Source organism: Prionailurus viverrinus, chromosome F2, assembly GCF_022837055.1.
Source record: "Prionailurus viverrinus isolate Anna chromosome F2, UM_Priviv_1.0, whole genome shotgun sequence".
Lineage (NCBI taxonomy): Eukaryota > Metazoa > Chordata > Mammalia > Carnivora > Felidae > Prionailurus > Prionailurus viverrinus.
The window spans coordinates 50,916,903-50,935,403 of NC_062578.1; the positions used below are offsets into that span (position 1 = coordinate 50,916,903).

The following is an 18,501-nucleotide window of genomic DNA, read 5'->3' on the forward strand; positions in this document are numbered from 1 at the left end:
ACCGTAATGTATAATACATCCAATTCTAAGCACACCAATTTAATTGTAATGAATTGAAAATTAAGGAGGCAAAAATCTGTAGTTCTCTGTCTGCTTATTCATTCCACAACACAAACACACATAACCCTGCTTTTCATGGTACTTACGGCTTTAATTTGTTGGTTCTTCAGGGGAGGGACTTTGTCATTTAGTGCATTTTCCACTGCAAAGGACCATGTATTCTTACAACCTCACATGATAATAGTACTAATGGTAATGTAATAAAATTCACAATTGGTCTTCAGCTCTGTATTAAGATTCTCCCAGCCATACCTTTCACAGGGCAACTCTTTACACCTTCCAGAAGATGTCCTGATGGGGTTATAAATGACACTGATTACAGTGCCTCCTGCACACTGAGCAGCGTGCATTATCCTCAATCAGCCCAGGCTCTCTGCTGACCCCCAGACCCTTTTAGAGTATCAAGTTTGGTGGGGCTCATAGGAAAGGCTAGTCAACCAAACAAAGGCGGGGGGGGGGGGCACAATTTCAGATCAGATTGGATGATCCCACAACCTGGGGGGAAAAGTCAGCAGTATCTGGGGGATACATGCCAACTGCAGTGGAGTTTATTAGTAAATACTGATGACATAAAGCAGCCAGTCCCACTGCTACTGGGATAGAAGCTTCTTCCAGCCCACCAGGGAGGATATATTTAATACTCAGTATATATAAAACTATGAGAAACTAAACTAGCCTCATGCAGCTTAACTTGGCCAAATAATAACTATGCAAATCACTTCAAAATTTGTTCTTCTCTTGGCTCGCAGTTTCCAACATACTACACACACAATAATTGAAAAAGAATGAAACAAAACTTTAAAAGCTAAAGAACCATGAAATAGTTATTGGGTCTTACCTGCTTGGGAAATTATGGCAAGATCAAATCTTTTATTAGTCGCTGGCTGCTTCCCTGTGGCAGAACTAAAAAGAATTAAAGGTCATGGGATGGGGTGGGTCTTTAGAACTTGCACAGACTTCCTCAAAAAGTTAGTATTCTGATTTGAGACGATTCGTTTCCCACCTAGGGCTAATCACCTAGCTAATGGTCCTCCTTTTTTTCATTTGAGGGAAGAAGAAAAAAAAAAAAAAAAAAAGATCTGCCTGTCTCCAAATTCGGAATTATTACAGTCTACCGTGAGAAGTGGAGGTGAGAAAGAGCACTTTGAGGACTCCGCTCAGCATCCCATCGGTGCGGGCTGAGTGGGGGATGGTCCACGTCCGCAGCGGTCTCCTGGGAACCTTGAGAGCAATGAAATGGTCTCCAGAGAGCCTGGGCAGATGAGAGGGCTTAACTGGCCCCAAGACACACAGTTGGCATTTGTGATCAGCTGCCTCTCGCCGAGGATTTTGCCAGTGGCCTAACCTTCCTGCCAAGAAGCTGGAAGGGGGGAGGGGGGAGGCCAGGGGAGGGGGCGGCATAACTGGAAGCGCAAAGTTTACGGAGAGACTGGGATTTCTTTGTGCCCCGCTGGACGGGCCAGGCGTGAGGAGAGTTGGGGTCCATCAGAGGGGAATGTGGGAAGAAGTTGCCTGGAGGGGTGCTCTGGCAGATGCCCAGAGCTGACGCGGTGACAACTGCAGAAGCTGCCCCCCCTCCAAACCCTCCCCACGCCTCTGGTCCCCTCCCACCCCCCACCCCTCACCCCTCACCCCTCCACCGCGCTCCCGTGCACCCGACCCGACTGAGGCCCGGGCCCTTTTTTGCATCCGGACTGGCTTTGGATGCAGCCAATCCTCCTTTCGCTGATGGACTAGTCTCCCCTCCCCGCAGCCCCGGCGCGCCCCTCCCTCCCGCGCCTCGCCACCTCCCGCGGCAGAGAGCGAGCTGCGCGGCCCGGAGCGGCGGCGGCGGCGGCGGCGGCGGCGGCGCTGGCGCTCGAGTCTCTGCCCCGCACGCCGGGGAGAGGGGAGAGCGAGCGCGCTCCTCCTCCCGCGCCTTCCACCCCCTCTCTCCCCCTCTTCCCTCTGCTCGCTCTCCCTTCCCTCCCTCCTTCTCTTCCTCCTTTCCGTGTTCCCCCTTTCCCCTTTTCTCTCTCCTCGTCCATTCGTTTGTAAATTCTGTCCTCCCCCACCTCCATCGCTCTCTCACTCGCCCCCTCCCCTCCCCACTGTCACTCTCTCTCTGCCCCCCTCCGTCTTCTCATTTGCCTGCTCCTCTCCAAACGTGGCTCCGCGGCTCCCGGAGGAGCCCCGCGCCCGGATCCCGCGCGTCCGAGGCACCTGGAGACCGGCCCGCGGCGGCCCGAGCCTGGCCAGCGGCGGCGGCGGGAGCCGAGGGAGCGGCAGCCCCGACCGCGGGCACCGCGGGAGCCTCAGTGGCAGCGGCCGCCGCCGAGATGTCCCGGCGAAAGCAGAGCAAACCCCGGCAGATCAAACGTAAGTTTGCACGCTGGGCCGGCAGTTGCTGGGATTATTTCTGGGGAGGGGGGCGCGCGGGGCGGGAAGGGGAGGGAGACGAGGGGAAATCCGCTCCCCGTGCCCCGGATTTGTCAAACTTTGCCTGAGCGGCGGAGGGACAACTAGTCAGTCACGGACAGACAGACAGACGGCGGGCGGCCCGAGCGCCGGGCAAGACAGAGGCTGCGACGAGCAGCTCACTCTTGCTCGCCCGCGTCCCCGCGCTCCCGGGTTTCTTTTTAATTCCGACCCCCGCGCGCAGTTAGTTCCCGCCGCCTCGCCGTCCAGCCTGCCCGGGCAGCCCCGCTCGCTTAGGGGGTTCTTCCTACGGTGGTTGTTGTCATTGTTGTGGCAGCGGACGTAGCGCTCCTCCCGGGGACCGTACTTTTAGCCACCGGGGTGAGAACTTAGTTCTGCGAAAAGCTGGTCGAGACCTCGGGGCGAGGGAGGCACCGTCCCTAGGCGGTGGAAAATCAGTGTCCGGGTCCCGGTGCGGGGCGGTGCCACGGCCACGCCAGACCCGAAGCGAAACAAAAAGTAGGTGTAAAAGTTTGCGCCTCTGCAGCTGGGCGGCCGAGCGCCTCCGCCCCGGGGGCGCGGGGCTGGCGGCGGGGCGGGACTGGGCCGGGGGCGCCGGCCGGGCCCGTCCGGTTCGCGTGGCCGGGACCGCTCCGCTGAGCGGGGATTCGGGTTGCCTCCCGCCCCGGAGGCGCGCGGAGTCCTCGCTGGGAGGGGCCGCCCGTCACTTCCCACCGCGGAAGCTGGGAGTTCAAGGCAGCCCGTGCGCCGCAGGGAGCGCGACCCGGAGCCCCCTCCCCCCCCTCTCCCCGCTCCCCCTACAGCGCCCCGGGGCCGGGGTGGCGCTTAGAGGACACCGCGGGGCCGGAGGTACCTGCCCGAAACACACACACTGGCAGAACTCAACTCGGTCAACTTTTCTGGTCTTGGGGAAAATTCCTCCAATGGTGCTTTGTCGCCCTGCGACACGTCTTCAACGCTTTGGCCGAAAAGGAGGCACAGCCTTCTTAGTTAATTTAATTTAATTTTTATTTGTTTTAAATTTAATTTTAATTTTTTTGCTAGGCTTGTGCTGTGTCCATTTCTTCGTGTTGTTTAAAGTCTGCCAACTAGTTTCAAACTGATGAGAGTGTAATTTCAGGGTAAGGCTTTGGTAGTATTCCCTCCCCCTTAATTATGAACCACACTCACCCCACCCCCCAAATGTTGAAAATGCTATTGGGTGTAGTTTAAAAATAAATCTTATCTATTAACTTAGGCAGCGTGAAATGGGGTCTAGGTGTGTAAAGCAGTTTGCTACAGTTAAGTCTTTCGATCTTTATATACACGTACAAACCTAGCCTTTCAGACATGACTCTGTCGCTTTTATTTAGTGCATTTCTTCTCTCATACTTCAGTTCCTTTTCTGTGCAACTTGGGTTAAAGCAGGGACTGAACTTTTAGCTCAAAGCAGTTTTAATCAAGTAGAGATACCGCTCTTGAAGACTTTCACTTTTTCAGAGTGATTATTCATGGGTTTAACTAATTGCCTTTTACTTTTTAGTACTAAATTCATCAGGTCCCTATGTTTAAATGTTGTGTTTTGTAGTATGACGCTGTGCTTATTATGAGATATGATTATAAACATTAAATGTAAATGCTTTTTTAGTTCATGGCTGTCGTCTAGGTTGTTAATAAATAATTAATATTAATTGATTGTATGGCACAAAGACCATCTGATTCTACTTGGGAATACTTTGTTATCTTCTCAATTAGCTACATTAAATTTTTTTTTTTCCTATCCTTCTATGTCCACCTCATATAACTGAAGATTAAAGCGTTGGAACTAATTGCTGATGCTACACTTGTGTTATAGGTCATAAAACATTTTAGTGGCTTATTTGAATGCTGTGATTTATTAACTATCAAAAATACTTGAAAGTTCTCTCATTTGAAAGTGAACAAATATCATATTTATATATTTGTTCACAGCGATCATTGCCTACTGATATATGCAAACATATGTATTATTAATATACATGCATTTTAGACTTTTATTGGATTCAATTTGGGGTCACAGTGATAATCTATGCAAATGTGGACACGCTTCTCCCCTTGGACTATTGAGGAGAATGAAAAATTAAAAGGTCTTTGAATTGTTGTATTAGAGCAGGGCTGTCTAATAGCTGGAATTTTGGGGGGGAGGAGTGGAATATTTAAATACGGTTTGGCCAGCTGTAAAGTCATTTTGGTTACAAGCTATCGACATTTGTCTCCTTTTGCCTGTCCAGGCATAAGAGGCAGTTTTGCAGATGGAGAAGTTTGTCTTGGTACTCAAAGTCATTAGTGCGATAGGTCTCTCCCTCCAATTTTAGCAGTGTATAACAAGTGTGGCATTATTATTATCATTCTTATTACAAAGAACACTGTTGCTTTTGATATTGTGAGTCCGATAGAAGTTCGGAAAATATCAGCAAGAAATGCTTTCTGAAACAATAGCATTTCACGCAACTAATGAAACTGTATTTTAAACTTGGAAGCATCCAGAATTTGAAAATAAAGCTTTGGCACTGCTGATAAAGCATACCCAATTTAGAGCAAGTATGACAAGCAAAAGTCAGCTTATACCAGAAACTCTGAAGACAGTCAATTTAAAGGACAAAAAGGTTGTTGGGCACAGTTTTTTTTCTTCTTTTACTGCGTACAGTTCTCTGCTATCTAAAATTGTGATTTATGCAGTATTTTAATATTTTGCTTATTCTTTCCCCTTGGGTGCTCTCTGGGCAGCGATAAAAAGGCGACGCTGAAAGAGCACCATTAATTTGCTATGATGACTGGCCAGATAAGAGGAGATAATGGGAAAGATAAGCGGAGAAGATATACCATCAGAAACCCGATTATTACCATTAAAATTCCAGCCCAGCAATCTGCAGAAGCCTGATAATTCCTTCTCCGTTTCCACCACTTTGGATGATAAGGCAAAAAATAGTCACTCAGTGCTCCTTGATTAGACTGCCTGGATTTCCTGATAATACAGTGATAAATTATGTATTTTGCCCCCATGTTTTGTCCCCAAATTCAGATTTTTTTTTTTTCCTATTTCAAGACTATATTTTCTGCCCTCCCCTCAGAAGCTTTCTCTCCTGAGCTATTATTGTAATCCTGGTTTGATAAAACGCCCTGATAGGACGGGAGGTGTTTGGTGTGGGAGCCATATCATGCTATCAGCCCATCTCCTCACACAGCTGCTTGCTGTTGTTGTTTTTAGCCTTATCACCTCCTGCCAATATGCCAATAAATTGCCCAGATTGTTCTCCATTCTGGGGCTGCACTGCAAAATTTATGACAGAAATGATGATTTTTTTTTTCTTTTCCCAATGCATCTCTTTATGATTAGTAAACGTGTTGTGTGTGCAGTTTTACTGTTATTTTCTTCTTCGAGCTGTTGTCTCTAGTAATGTGTTTACTGCCCTGTGTGTCCCCAACTTCAGTCACACTTAAGTGTATCGACTCTGGGTTCAGGAAAACATTTTTTTTTTTTTTTTTTTTTTTTTTGGCAAATGCTACCCAGTTAATGTGGAGGTTGAAAGGGGTGGGAAGAACTCAAATACTTTATTTTCGTATAAAATGAAGAAAAGGCACTCTTCTTGTTACCACTAAAGTACAGTTTTCATAAAACTTTTACCTTGCTCGATGTTTTCAGACATGCAGGACATAACTGCGCTGTGTACATCATGTGCCAGAGAATTTTTGGTGAAGGAAAAGGAAAGACTGAATTAAGAGGCAGAATTTTTCTTTTCTTTTTTTTTTTAAAGTGAAGTAGATATTTGGAATTAATACACACTTTGAAAGTAAAATCGTCCATGCTAAAAATCATCTTGTTGGCAGTTCTGCAGAGGGGCTTTTGTAGGAGTTGGAGTCCGTTCATATTAAATAAATTACCTTTTTGTTATTTGAGATGATCTAATAATTTCAGGCCGTACGAGTCCCCACCTTGCACACTGGCATTTTCATGTTTTGTGCTTTTTTTTTTTTTTTTTAGGGTAGGCAATATTACATGTTTTATTTATAAAATGATTATTGTGTTAAAATGATAATGTTGCATATTAAATTTGTTATTTAATATTTGCCAATGTGAAAATCTCTAACTGGATCTTCTTTAGAACCTCAAACTTAACGTTTTGTGAAAAAGTGACTATGGTTATTTTTTACTGTTTGAGTGTAGGGTTTTTTTATTTTAGGGTTTTCTGTAGTAATGTTCAATACATAATTTGGGGGTTGATTATCTATTGTATTATTATTCGTATTATTTTTAAAAAGGGGTTTAGGAATGCTACGCATATTTGAAATGCATTGATCACTTATACTCACTTAGGGTGTCTTGCTTTTTACCTGCCAAATATTAAGCAGGTTTTTTGCTTTGAAACAAATCACTCATTTCTTCTGAATTTTAAGGATAATTAAATATGAAATAAAAAATAAGCCTTTTTCTTTGGTTTCTGATATGTCTCATGTTAGGAAGTTTATCTTCTACATTTTCGACTGAGTAACATTTTGGGAAACCTATTTTTACACTGGCCATGTAAAAAAGAAACATGTATCCTGTATGATATTCGTTTTATTGATAAAATAGATTGGTACCCTTATTTATAAGGTAACAAAATTAATTTCTTTATCTATAAATTTGAAATGTATCAATGCATAGAATTTTTCTAAAAAATGTAAGAATATTTAGTAGAATTTTAAAAAATAAGGCAAATTTCAGGTTTTTTAGGTGTTAAAGAGCATACAAGAAAGTTTACCTCCAAAAGATCATTAATCATGAAGTCACTTTTTTTTTTTTTAAGTTCAGTGCAGTCAACAATGCAAACATAAACGCAGTAGTGTTTCCATCTGTCGTTGCTATAAAAGAGTTTTAAAACTTGGTGATATGACTTGAAATTAAAAGAGTAGCTCTTATATTTCCCACTTCTGGTAACTTTCTAAAGTGGCTTATTTGAAAAATTATGGGGCAAGAAAAACTATGGGGTTTAATGTCTATCACTTTATTTTTTTAAACAAACAACTTTGAATTTTTCTATAACATATAATTGGAGACCTTAAGAGTCATATAATTATATCGGCCCAACTACAAGGGGTATAGCATCTCTTTGAATTTCGCATAAAAGAACAATGTTCGCTGTAGACATACAAGGTTACCAGTAATCGTAATTAAAATTTAAATCTAGATGTAGAAAATACGATGTGACTTGCGTCATGTATTATTTAAGTTGGTGCTATTAAATTGTGAAAGAAAACAATGCAATTAGAGGAATTGCCTCTGATTTTTACCTTATGCTAATTTAAAATTGTATTTTGTACTTAAGGGTTAAGGCGAAGATTTTATACATTGATATGTTTGGGGTTAATTGTGGGCATAAATGAAGATCTTCTTTGATTATAGCAGTTGGCTAACCTATATCAGTATTTATGTTTTGCCTGTATATAGCAGTGTAAATGAAGTTAACTTTGTGCTACAGTTAAGGTAATTCACTTCTGGTCTTGAGCTATGCAAAGCTTCTCATCCGTGTTATTTCCGTTTATCCGTATTTGAGCAATATTTTAGGACTAATGAGCTCTTCCTTTACATGACAAAAACGAAGAAGTGGCACACTAATTAGCCCATTTTGCTACCAGTTGTTACCACTGGAAAAAGTTTTGAGAGAATAAGATTGAAGGTAATATGTTTGCTAAAATGAGATTTGGGAGACTAGATGGATTTCTCGTGTGGATATTTTTGCCCTTTCATAAAACTAAGGCAAATCAAAAGTGGACTCACCATTTGTATTTTGATCACTTCCCCACTTTTCCATATGTAACTTTTGCTTAAAACATGTATTAAATAAATACACTGATTTTACTCATTCTGCATTCTTTTTTTTTACATTTCAAGAAAACACCTTCCCAAATGAACTTTCCTTCAAAATAACGTAACGTATATTCAAGGTTTAAGTACTCCTTAGAGGAACTTTTTTGATTTTGGGCTACACTGTGTGAAGAATCTAAGATTAGGTTTATCTGGGAATAAAATATACTTTTTAGGAATACTTTTCTTTCTGAATGCAATCTTTTTCCACTAAGAAGTATGAGTGAATATGGTAACTTGGGGAGCCCTTATCCTCCAAGTTATGTTCCCTCGGAGTTTTTGTTACTTTCCTAGTTCCGAAGGACTAGTAGGACATTTCAGAACACTGCAGGTATTTTGGAAACCCTGTCTATTTCAACAGCAGCCACTGTGTGAAAGTATCAGTTCGTTCCCTCACCAAATGAATAACAGCAGAAGTCCGTTAACTTCAGTCACCAGAGAATGTGTTTCCACCATAGATAAAAGGGGTAAGTATGTATTATCATTCAATAAGGTTATATTTTCAAAAGCTGAAATGCAATTAAATTAATAAGCTCTGACATGGCAATATTTGGCATGGTGGAAAGAACTATCTCTTTAAAGGTATTATCATAAAGATAGCACATTTGTTTATTATGCTTCCAAATCAGTTCCTAGTATCTCTGCCACAGGTAACAATTGACTTTTCAGGCTTCAAGTTAATAGCCTTGTCTCTTGCTTGTAGGGATCAATATTAGTATTAATTAATCACCATTATCGGCACCAGGATCTGGTTCTATTTGTTGTTACATCAGCAAAATATCAATATAGAAAGTGGACTCTCTGATCGTCATGGCAACTTCATCTCTTGGGTCAAAGAAAGTTTATCTTATCTGTGCATAGAGAGTGGCAAACTGTTTAGGGATCTAGTTTGAACTCTAAGAACATTGATTTAGTTTTTGTTTGCGAATAGAGGCTGAATTCCAATCACAAGGGATAGGTAAGATTTAAATATTAATGCCAAGAGGCTTGTCTGGGAGGGTGTCCTACCACTACTGTCGAACTATCTGTTTGAGATGACAGAAAGGTAGAGAAGAATTGTCTAGTCAGGATTATTTAAAGCCTTAGTAATTTGTGCTTTGACAAATACTTCTAAAAATGAGTATGTGATAATTACGAGGTAAATTGGTTTGGGTCACGATTTCAGATGTTAAAATAAAGAGACTATTATTTTTTCTCTTCCATCCCTTCTTTCCTGGTCCATTATTATAACACCCACTACTTGAAAAAGTAGTTTTGGGGACCAGTTTTGCTTCAGGTTGGGTGTGAGGTCATGAATCCCCTGTCTGAAACCACGAGTTTTGCTATGGATTTTCAAATGCAAGGAAGACATTTATTTGGGAATTTTTTAAATATTAAATATTCATTGTTAATAAGGGAAATCCTAAAGTAGTAAGCTCAAAGGGTAGATGTCTCTGAAGAATGTTTGCAAAGGTAGTAGAAGATCATAAGTTGCTAAACTCAGGAGACAAAATACATGCTACTTTGTTGCTATTATTAAGATAGTGATCACTGAAAATGAACATTTTTTTCCCCCTAAATCAGGTCATTGGAAATTGGTCTCATTCTTCTTAAAAATCATGATAAAGAACAAAACTAGATTTAGAAATAGTGCCTGAAATACTCTAGAGCAGGCCCTAAAAAAACTTGTAGGCACTGAATAAACAAATATGTTTGTGTGGGTGGGTGGGGGGGGGGGAACTGTATCTGTATCTCATGATTTTAGAGATTTTGAAAATGAATGTTGAGTACCTGGTAGCTATAACTCAATGCCATATCATTGCTTGTTCATTCCAGGCATTGTCCATAAAATAGCTAGAATTCAACTCTTTGTAGAGTCTGCAAGGCAATGCTAGTTATCATTTAATATTCTGATAATACCCCCACAGATGTAAAACAAAGAGGATGTTCATTAGAGGCACTGGTATAATATTTCATGTTAAATACGACATTTCTTCTGGGCATCTGCCATTGACTGCTTAGTCTCATTTATTTGTGAAAGTGCTCCCCTTTGACTTGCTAGAAGTTGTTGAATGGTGTTGGTCTGATGTTTTCTTGTACATCATTTAGCTTTTGGTAGTGTCAGATTTATCAAAACAACTATCACAAAGATATATGTGATATAATAGCTTATATATAGGCCATCGTAAATATATCAAATATATATAATTTAACAGCCTACGTGAAAGCTACAGCACGTAGTTTTTGTGTAGGCTGTAAAAAACCAATTTTAAAATTTTTTGTTTAAATTTTAAAATGTGTCTAAAATTATATTTAAATGGGCATTTAATTGAAGATATGTTTAATGTTATTTTTCATCTGATTTCCTTCTTAGAAAGATAAATTCTTTTCAAGATATGAATTACTCTAGTCTATGTTTGGAAAACTTTGGCGAGTATCTCTTACTGAGACAATAAAAGAGAATTTCCAACCAGTTGACATCTATGTAGTATTGCCTATGAAAATTTCTTACACGTGTGAGTTACTTGGCATAGATTTTTCAGCCATAACCTCCAAAAATCTCTTTCTTAGTACAAGATTTGCAAAACTGTTTAACCTTGGATAGGGTGAAGAATTAATTACAAAATTTGGAGTTATGGACAAATATTTGTCGTTCATTGTCTATTAACCTAGAACTTTTAATTTTCTTATTATATGTTCCTTTGGAATATAGAGTGAAGGCATACCCTTTAAGAAAGACTGGAATTTGCTTTACTCTGGTACATTCTGAAATTGTTGTAAGGCTTAATAAACTGGGGATTAGAAGATTAAAAATAGTGAATTGACAAGTCTTCAAATCCAGCTGAGGGCCAGATTCCTCTAAGTTTATGCACAATGTAGTTAAAAACCATATACTATTAAGTAGTGTTTAAAATAATGAAAATAATAATTAAATAATAATAGTAAATAATAATTAAATACACTCAATGTGGTTCATTTCCCTGTTGCTTTTCCTACGTTTAGATTACCTAATTTGGAAGAGTGATTTTAAAGGTTCTCAGACAATTCAGCTGCAAGATCAGATTATTTATAATTCAGTGACCAAAATTTGTATCACAGATTGATTTTAGTTTATTTGATATTCAAGAAATTTTTAAGTATAAGCTTAAATTTCCTACAGTAGTTATGTAAGAGGAATTTTTTTTTTTTCATATCGCAAGTGGAAGCTTGTTTAGTTCCCATATCTAGTGCCTCCAAAATGTAAAATGCCATATAGTGGTGAGCCTTCTTGCTCACTGTGTGTGCTGAGAAGTTCAAAGGCATTTGTTTTTTTTATAAAACCCTGTGAATTCAGTGGGAATCTTTGGGAATGATGTGTTTCTCATTATGTACAAATTATTTTCATGGTGTGCATTTTCATCCATGTCAAAATATATCGCTGTAATACTTTGTGGTTTTTATAGCCCATGTTTATATGGTTAAGGTATGTATTATGTGAATAAATTCTGTGGATAAATTTTATGCTGCTTTTAAAAGCCTTGTAAAATACAGACGAGTGAAGTTTTTGAGAGTTGGATAGCACGTTGATAGCCTTGCCTAGTCATGAAAATCTTATGTTACGGAGGTTGTTTTGATTTTAGGGAAAATCTAAAAATGTAATTGCTCCTTGAAGAATAAAGAAGACAGAGTTAAGCAAATAGATAGGTACTTAGGCCAACATAGACAACTTCGAGCTGCGTGGTAGCTGTATAATTAGCAGTTCTTAGTTTCGTATAAAAATTCTCTACCAGGTATCTTACTTTGAATTTTAAAATTTCAGATTCGTCGTTTATGTCACAGTCATTTCCTTACCCACCTTATGTATAGGAATATATTCTGTAGCGTGTCAGTGGAGCAGGGGGCCAGCTCACGTGGATTTGGCAATGGCATTGAGGGATTAAACAGTTTTTTTTCTCCCTTCTGAGACTCCAGTCAATACGAATACATAAAAAGGCTTTTAATTTCCCGGCTTATTTTTATTTGGGATAAAACTGTCTGAGTTTGTATTGTGCGCTTTCCTCAGTTAGGTCTTTCTTTTCTTGCGGTGACATCCTGAAATTCTCCTTTTGATACTTTCTGCCTACATTGTCATGAAAATAACCACATTTTCCAATGACGTTTGACCTGTACCTAAGTACTCCTGTGTGTTTTGGATTTATTGGGCCTCCCACAGCCAAGAACAGACCCAGGGCACAGGGGAAACTGACCACCATGGGGCTTGTGTAAATCTGAAATATGCAAGAGTTCATTTGCAAATATATTAGGTAGCTGCTAAAAATATCACCCCACTTCTTAACAATGTGCATCTTGGACAAACAGGCGCGTATTTTGTCATCAAGTTGCTTAAGCTTCTGAAGTCAGGGCTACAACTGGGTCAGATGATAAGATGAACACAACAGAGAAACGAAGAGAGCGTCTGATAAAACCTGATTGATTGATGTCTGGCTTCCCCACCATCACAGGCAGTTGACAGTTAGTTTGGGATCAGATGATTTGGCTTTTGCGATAGAAGATGGGGCCTGGTAGGCAAGCCTGAAGGACAAAAAGGTCGCTTTCTGTGTAGCTTCAAGTACTGCCGAGCTCCCACAAGATGGGACGTTATTAATATTTCATTCTTTCTTTTTTAGGTCCAGGCCCTAACATTTGATAGTCACTTAAAGGCATGAAGATTCAGTCTACAAACAGAAATGTGTGACTACCTTCCTGCTTTATTTAATCTAATGTTTTTATATCGTTTATGTCATAAAGGGCAAGAGGGTATGTTTACTTAATACTTCTGTCATGTTATATGGTACCTTGCAGTATATAATGACTCTTGCATATTTCATGTAATTATAATCTTGTGAGGTAAACTGTTGTAAAAATAATCATAACACATAAACTGGCCAAGCTTATAGTATTTAAAAAAATAATGTTTATGGAGGAATATAGGATTCCTGAGGGGGGAAATTACAATATAAATTAACCTAGAGGTATCAGTCCCAAGTGTTTTGGTGTTACATATTGTGAAAGCTTAGGTGAAAAGGTATTCTAGTACGCAGTTTAGACATGTCAGAGTTGGGGAAACCTGGGTTGGCACATTGGGTGAACTTTACATTTCATAAAGGGCCATGGTAAGTGACTGTGCTATCATTTGCTGAATTCTAATCTTGCTGGTGCGAGGATTGTTACAGTGTTTCTTTGTATTTTAATCATGGAAAACCCCAAATTCTTGGAACATATTAAAAGCACCTTAAAAATATATGCTAGCTAGTTTATATGCTACTACAGAACAAAATTCTAGATCACTTTTAAGTTAGAGCATAATTAATAATTAGGATAAATATTCTTAGATGAAAGAAGGAAGGAAAAGAAAGAAAGAAAAGAAAAAAGAATTAGAATGGTTTTAGAATAAAACACTTCCCTGTGTTGGCCATGAAGATTAGTACAACTGTGATAGTATTGGAATTTGGACAACACCTTGGATTTGAATTTAGATTTAGTACAGTTTGATACTCTCTAGAAATCTTTTAGGATGTGTCGCTTTTCTCTGAGTTTTAAGGGTCAGATCTCCAAAGGACAGTTGGGTCTCCGCTAATACTGTAGGTTTAATATCAGCAAGATGAATTCTGCAAGGTGCTGTATTGCTGATAGTATAAGTGGAATACTGTATGATGCACTTGCACCAGAACCTGAAACCTGAAGTGGTACTCATAGTAAGTGATCAGGGAAGGGGTCTGATGGCCATTTCAGCAGTGATCAGAAATACTTCCAAGTTAGGTGCCATGAGAAAGTGACTTGGTCTTTTCTACACACATTAATACGGAATGAATCTATCTATCTATCTATCTATCTATCTATCTATCTATCTATCTATCATCTATCTATCTATCTTAGGAACAGTGAAGAATCATTATAGGTACATTTACAAAAACTTTCACAGAAAAGATGCTTCAGGCAGAAGCAGCCGCCTTTAGTGATCCTGTTCTGATAGCCGCATCACTGATGGGAGTCCAGTAGGACTTTTGACTGGTGATAGCTAACTGATGGTCAACACTTGCTACACCAGGGCAAAATGGACACACGGGGCTTTTTCCTGCATAATTGCTGTGATACATTTTTTTTCATTTATTCAGTTAAATAATGTCTCGTTTTAAGGTGGCATAACAGTTATCAAGTGCAAATTGCATTGATAGTACGTAGGTTTTTTTATTGAGTATCCATGGGAGCAGCTCTCTAAAGTTTATTAACTTGCTTTTCTATGCACATACCCACCCCCCCCCCCCACAATACCAGGGTTGTCTATAACTTCCTTCTCAACTCCTTTATTCCTTCAGTGTTTTTGTTTGCTTCTGTTATGCCATGTGGTTTTGAACTCCGCACTTCATTTTGCCTAGGCAAAAGCTGCATTTGAAAAAATAGCTAATTATACATTGAGGAAAATTAGAGTTGACAAATGAAAAAATGTCAGGTCATAAAAATAATTAATATCAGCAGTCCTTATAAATGAAGAGTAACAATCAGCTGTTTGGTCAGCTAGACTGCAATTTCCTGATTAGTCCTATAGCTTCAGGAATCTCATTTAAGGAAGAGTAGGAGTTTGAAGATGCAGTGGCTAGACTGATGAGTCTGGCATTCACTTTGATGTTTTCTCACTCTTGGTCTGTGAGTTTTGTTTTGAAGAAAGAAGAACAATTAGGTTTTAGGCATAGAATGTCACTAAGGAAGATCGCTGGGGATTTGTTTTCTCTAAACTGGTTAGTTTCTTTATATTGAGAAGTGATATCTTAGGTAGTACAAGAGGCGAAATAGATGTTAACTGCACGTTGTTCTTATTATCCCGAGAAAGAAAAAATAATTATTCCATGTTTATTCAAGGCTTTTAATCCTGGGATCCATAAACTTTGAGGAGTTTCATATCTAGACATTTCATGCAACATTAGAGTATTCAAGAATTTTTCTGGGAAGAGGTTTTCACGAAATACTCCAGGGGCTTCTCAGCCCCATCCGAACCTTACCACTCTAAGAATTTCTGTATGCGTGTCTATATTATCACTTGTTACATTTTAAAAAGTGTAACCATACCAATAGGAATTGTTGCATTTTTGTTTTTTTTTTCAAAACTATAAAGTCAAATCCTATCATCTTGCTGCTTTAAATGTTCCTCCAGTGGATGCCCTTTGCAATTAATTCCTGAACTTCTTACTGTGACCTACCACACCTTCCATGATCTTCTCCTTGCCTTCGTGTCTCATCTGACCATCAGGTAAACCGTCTTCACATGTGCCAATTCCCTTCCCAATCCCTGTACTGGCTAGCCCCCATAAACCCCCTGCATTCACCACATTTCATTTTTACTGGTCTTTCTCTTCCTTGAACATGCCAAGTTGCTTTTCTTCCTGCAGTGTTATTTCCCTAGATTTTTATATTGCTGGCTCCTTCTTACCACTTACTTTTCACTTAACGTGTCAACTCTTCAGGTAGGCCTTCCTTAATCCCTTATTTATTATTTCTGCCCCCCCCCCCCACATGCCTCAATTTGCTCTTTAGCCCATTGCCTGATTTTATTTTCATTACACTGATAGTTACCAAAAATTATTTATTTGTTGGTATGTTTCCCTGCTTATTAGATAATTTTCACCAGAGTCTAAACTCAATGGCTGTGGGATCCGGTTTTGATTACTTATGTATCTCCAGTTGCTAGAAGACTAACTGGCACACAACAGACACTCAAAGGATATTGGCTAAATGAATCCACCATCATTTCCTGTGGCATATCTTTTGCCAAAGTTGGTTTTGCAGTTGTCTACCTAAGGAAAAAAAAAAAGTTGCCTGCATACCTTAAATTAACTCCTATTTTTCATGCAACAGCCGTTACACACACATAAGGCAAGTATCAATTATGGTAGTGTGTTAAGCCACGGGGAGGGGAGAATACAAAAGTGAACAAACTATAGTCTCTCCCCTCCAGTAGCGCATAGATAATGAGGAAGGAAGTCACACTTACTGCACACTATGATTTACTCACAACAGATGGAGGTATGAAGTGATGCGGCACTGAGATGACTTGGTGAGTTTGGATAAGCCTCTAGAATGAGGTCTTACATAATCTGGGTCTTGAAAGATGAGTAGGAGATCCAGTCATGACCAGGGGGAATTGCATTTTGGCAGAAATCAACAGCTTGGCCAAGAGCAGAAAGGCATTAAAGAAGATGACATTTTCAAGGTCCAGTGAGTAGTTGTGCCCAAAGATGGAAAAGAGTGACAGAGAATGCAGCTTGAAAGCTGACTTAGAACTGGAGTTTTAATAAGGGGTTTTGTGTGCCATGTTAAAGAACTTGAATTTGTCCTTTAGGTAATTGATGGTCACTGCAGATTTTGAAAAATAGAGCTTGATTACTGTCTTTTGAATGTGCTTGATAGTTACATGGCTTTTACCTAATTGTCATTTGGTAACAGGAGAGGACGGAGGCTCATGGGATGGCAGTGGGTTTTAGTCAGCTTTTCATTTTGTTACATTTAACAATTATTGTAATCCTACATTCAACCTTAGTCCTTCTGTTCTACCCTCTAACTTTTAGATGTAGATTTAATAACAGCATTGTGGCACAGGGCTAAAACCATGCCTCTCTGTGCTTTGAGTAGTTTAGTATGAATATTTTATTGAGGCAAGACAGCACATGCAAAAATAAATGAACAGAACAGTATCTTTTTAATTGAATCTGTTTGTACTTAACTCATGAGATTGTCTTTGGTAGTAGTTTTCCATTCTTCCATATGCACTAGCCTAATTTTATAACTGAATGTCGAGAGGGAGAAATCTTCAATAGCAAGTGGGCAGAAGAACTGTTACCAGGATTGCCAATTGCTTCAACCTCTTTGAAAGACAACTTGGCACTTTATAGCAATTACAGTTGCACATATGCTCTTGGACCCAGCGATTCCACGTACCCCATAGAAACTCTCATATGTGTGCGCTGGTGACAAGATGGTTTGTAGCAGCGAAAAATTAGAAATTAATAGGGAAGGGGTTAAATAAAATTATGGTGTTATCCTCATTGTAGTTTATGTGTTATAAAGGATGCCCATTCTGATAATGGAAGCATCTCAAAGACCTCTAAAGTTAAAAAAAAATTGTTGAAAATGAAAGAATAAATGGATACATAGATATTTATATCTTTTCATGAAAAAAATCTGAAAAAAATGGTGTATGAAATTATCAGTGATGCATTTCTCTGGAAATTAGGACTGGGAATTTGGAGTAAGGCATAGATTCCCTTTCCACTGTGTGCCTTTTGATAGTATTTTAATTTTTTACCCAATTATAATTTTAAACAATTACAAATTAAGGCCATTAATGAAAATTAACACAAAAAAAATCAGAGGCCTACATTGGAAAGTGCATATGCAGATGCTATTTTCACTACCAGTGAAGAAGGCCACTACCAGTTACCGCTACTAATAAGTCCCTTTGCGGGAGGTGGGGTGAGGGCAGAAAATAGTCAAGTATATGTTGCCACTCTAAGTGTTAAATTACTCATCTTCCCTTCAGTTGTGTAGTTGGGAGGGTAGAGATACTGTTGGGGGTTGGGAAGAAAGGATAGGAAGTGGATAAAAATATTTGATAAAATGTTTCAGTATCTGTCTAATTCAGACATTACGGTGAGGGAGAATAGCTATAATGATACACTTTTCTACAGTCCTTATTAAGCTTAATGTGAGAATATACCAAAAGTGAGCGCTCCAAGGAAGATTGAGTTCTGTTTTACTTTTGAGAAGGAAATAGCACAGAGAAAAACGTTTTAAATACGTTGCTTCTCCAAGTATAGTATTTCTCTATTCTCAGCATAGGTCATGGCTATGCTATTAACCTCAGATTAATAGTGTATGATACTTTCATTTTAGATAAAAGATCTATTCTTTAGAATTTGATGTACTATTACAGGCCTTGTTTTACCAAAAGAAGTTTATCCCCATGACATTGTTTTTCTGAGTTCAGAAATTTTGTCCTGCTCTGCTTTGGAACTGTCCATCTTTAACCTCTCTCCAGTGTTGTCCCTTCGGAGTGATATTAAGATGCCTATTATTTTTCTTCAGATTATTATAGGCAGGTAGATTGTTAAATTGGTTCTTGGCCGTATATGTTGCTCCTTTTTGCACCTTATTAATGATTTTGTGTTCAT

The 18,501-nt window shown here is 39.5% G+C and overlaps 1 protein-coding gene across 2 annotated transcripts in view; it reads left to right on the forward strand.

Moving 5' to 3' along the window:
- The first annotated feature begins 1,976 nt into the window (after nucleotides 1-1,976).
- Nucleotides 1,977-18,501, forward strand: part of ZFPM2 (zinc finger protein, FOG family member 2) — a 473,449-nt gene continuing 456,924 nt past the window's right edge. For both annotated transcript variants that reach the window (XM_047842962.1, XM_047842963.1), the window contains exon 1: nucleotides 1,977-2,418. In XM_047842962.1, coding sequence (XP_047698918.1) covers nucleotides 2,379-2,418 — 40 coding nt within the window. In that variant the 5' untranslated portion in view covers nucleotides 1,977-2,378. The remainder of the gene's footprint in view (nucleotides 2,419-18,501) is intronic.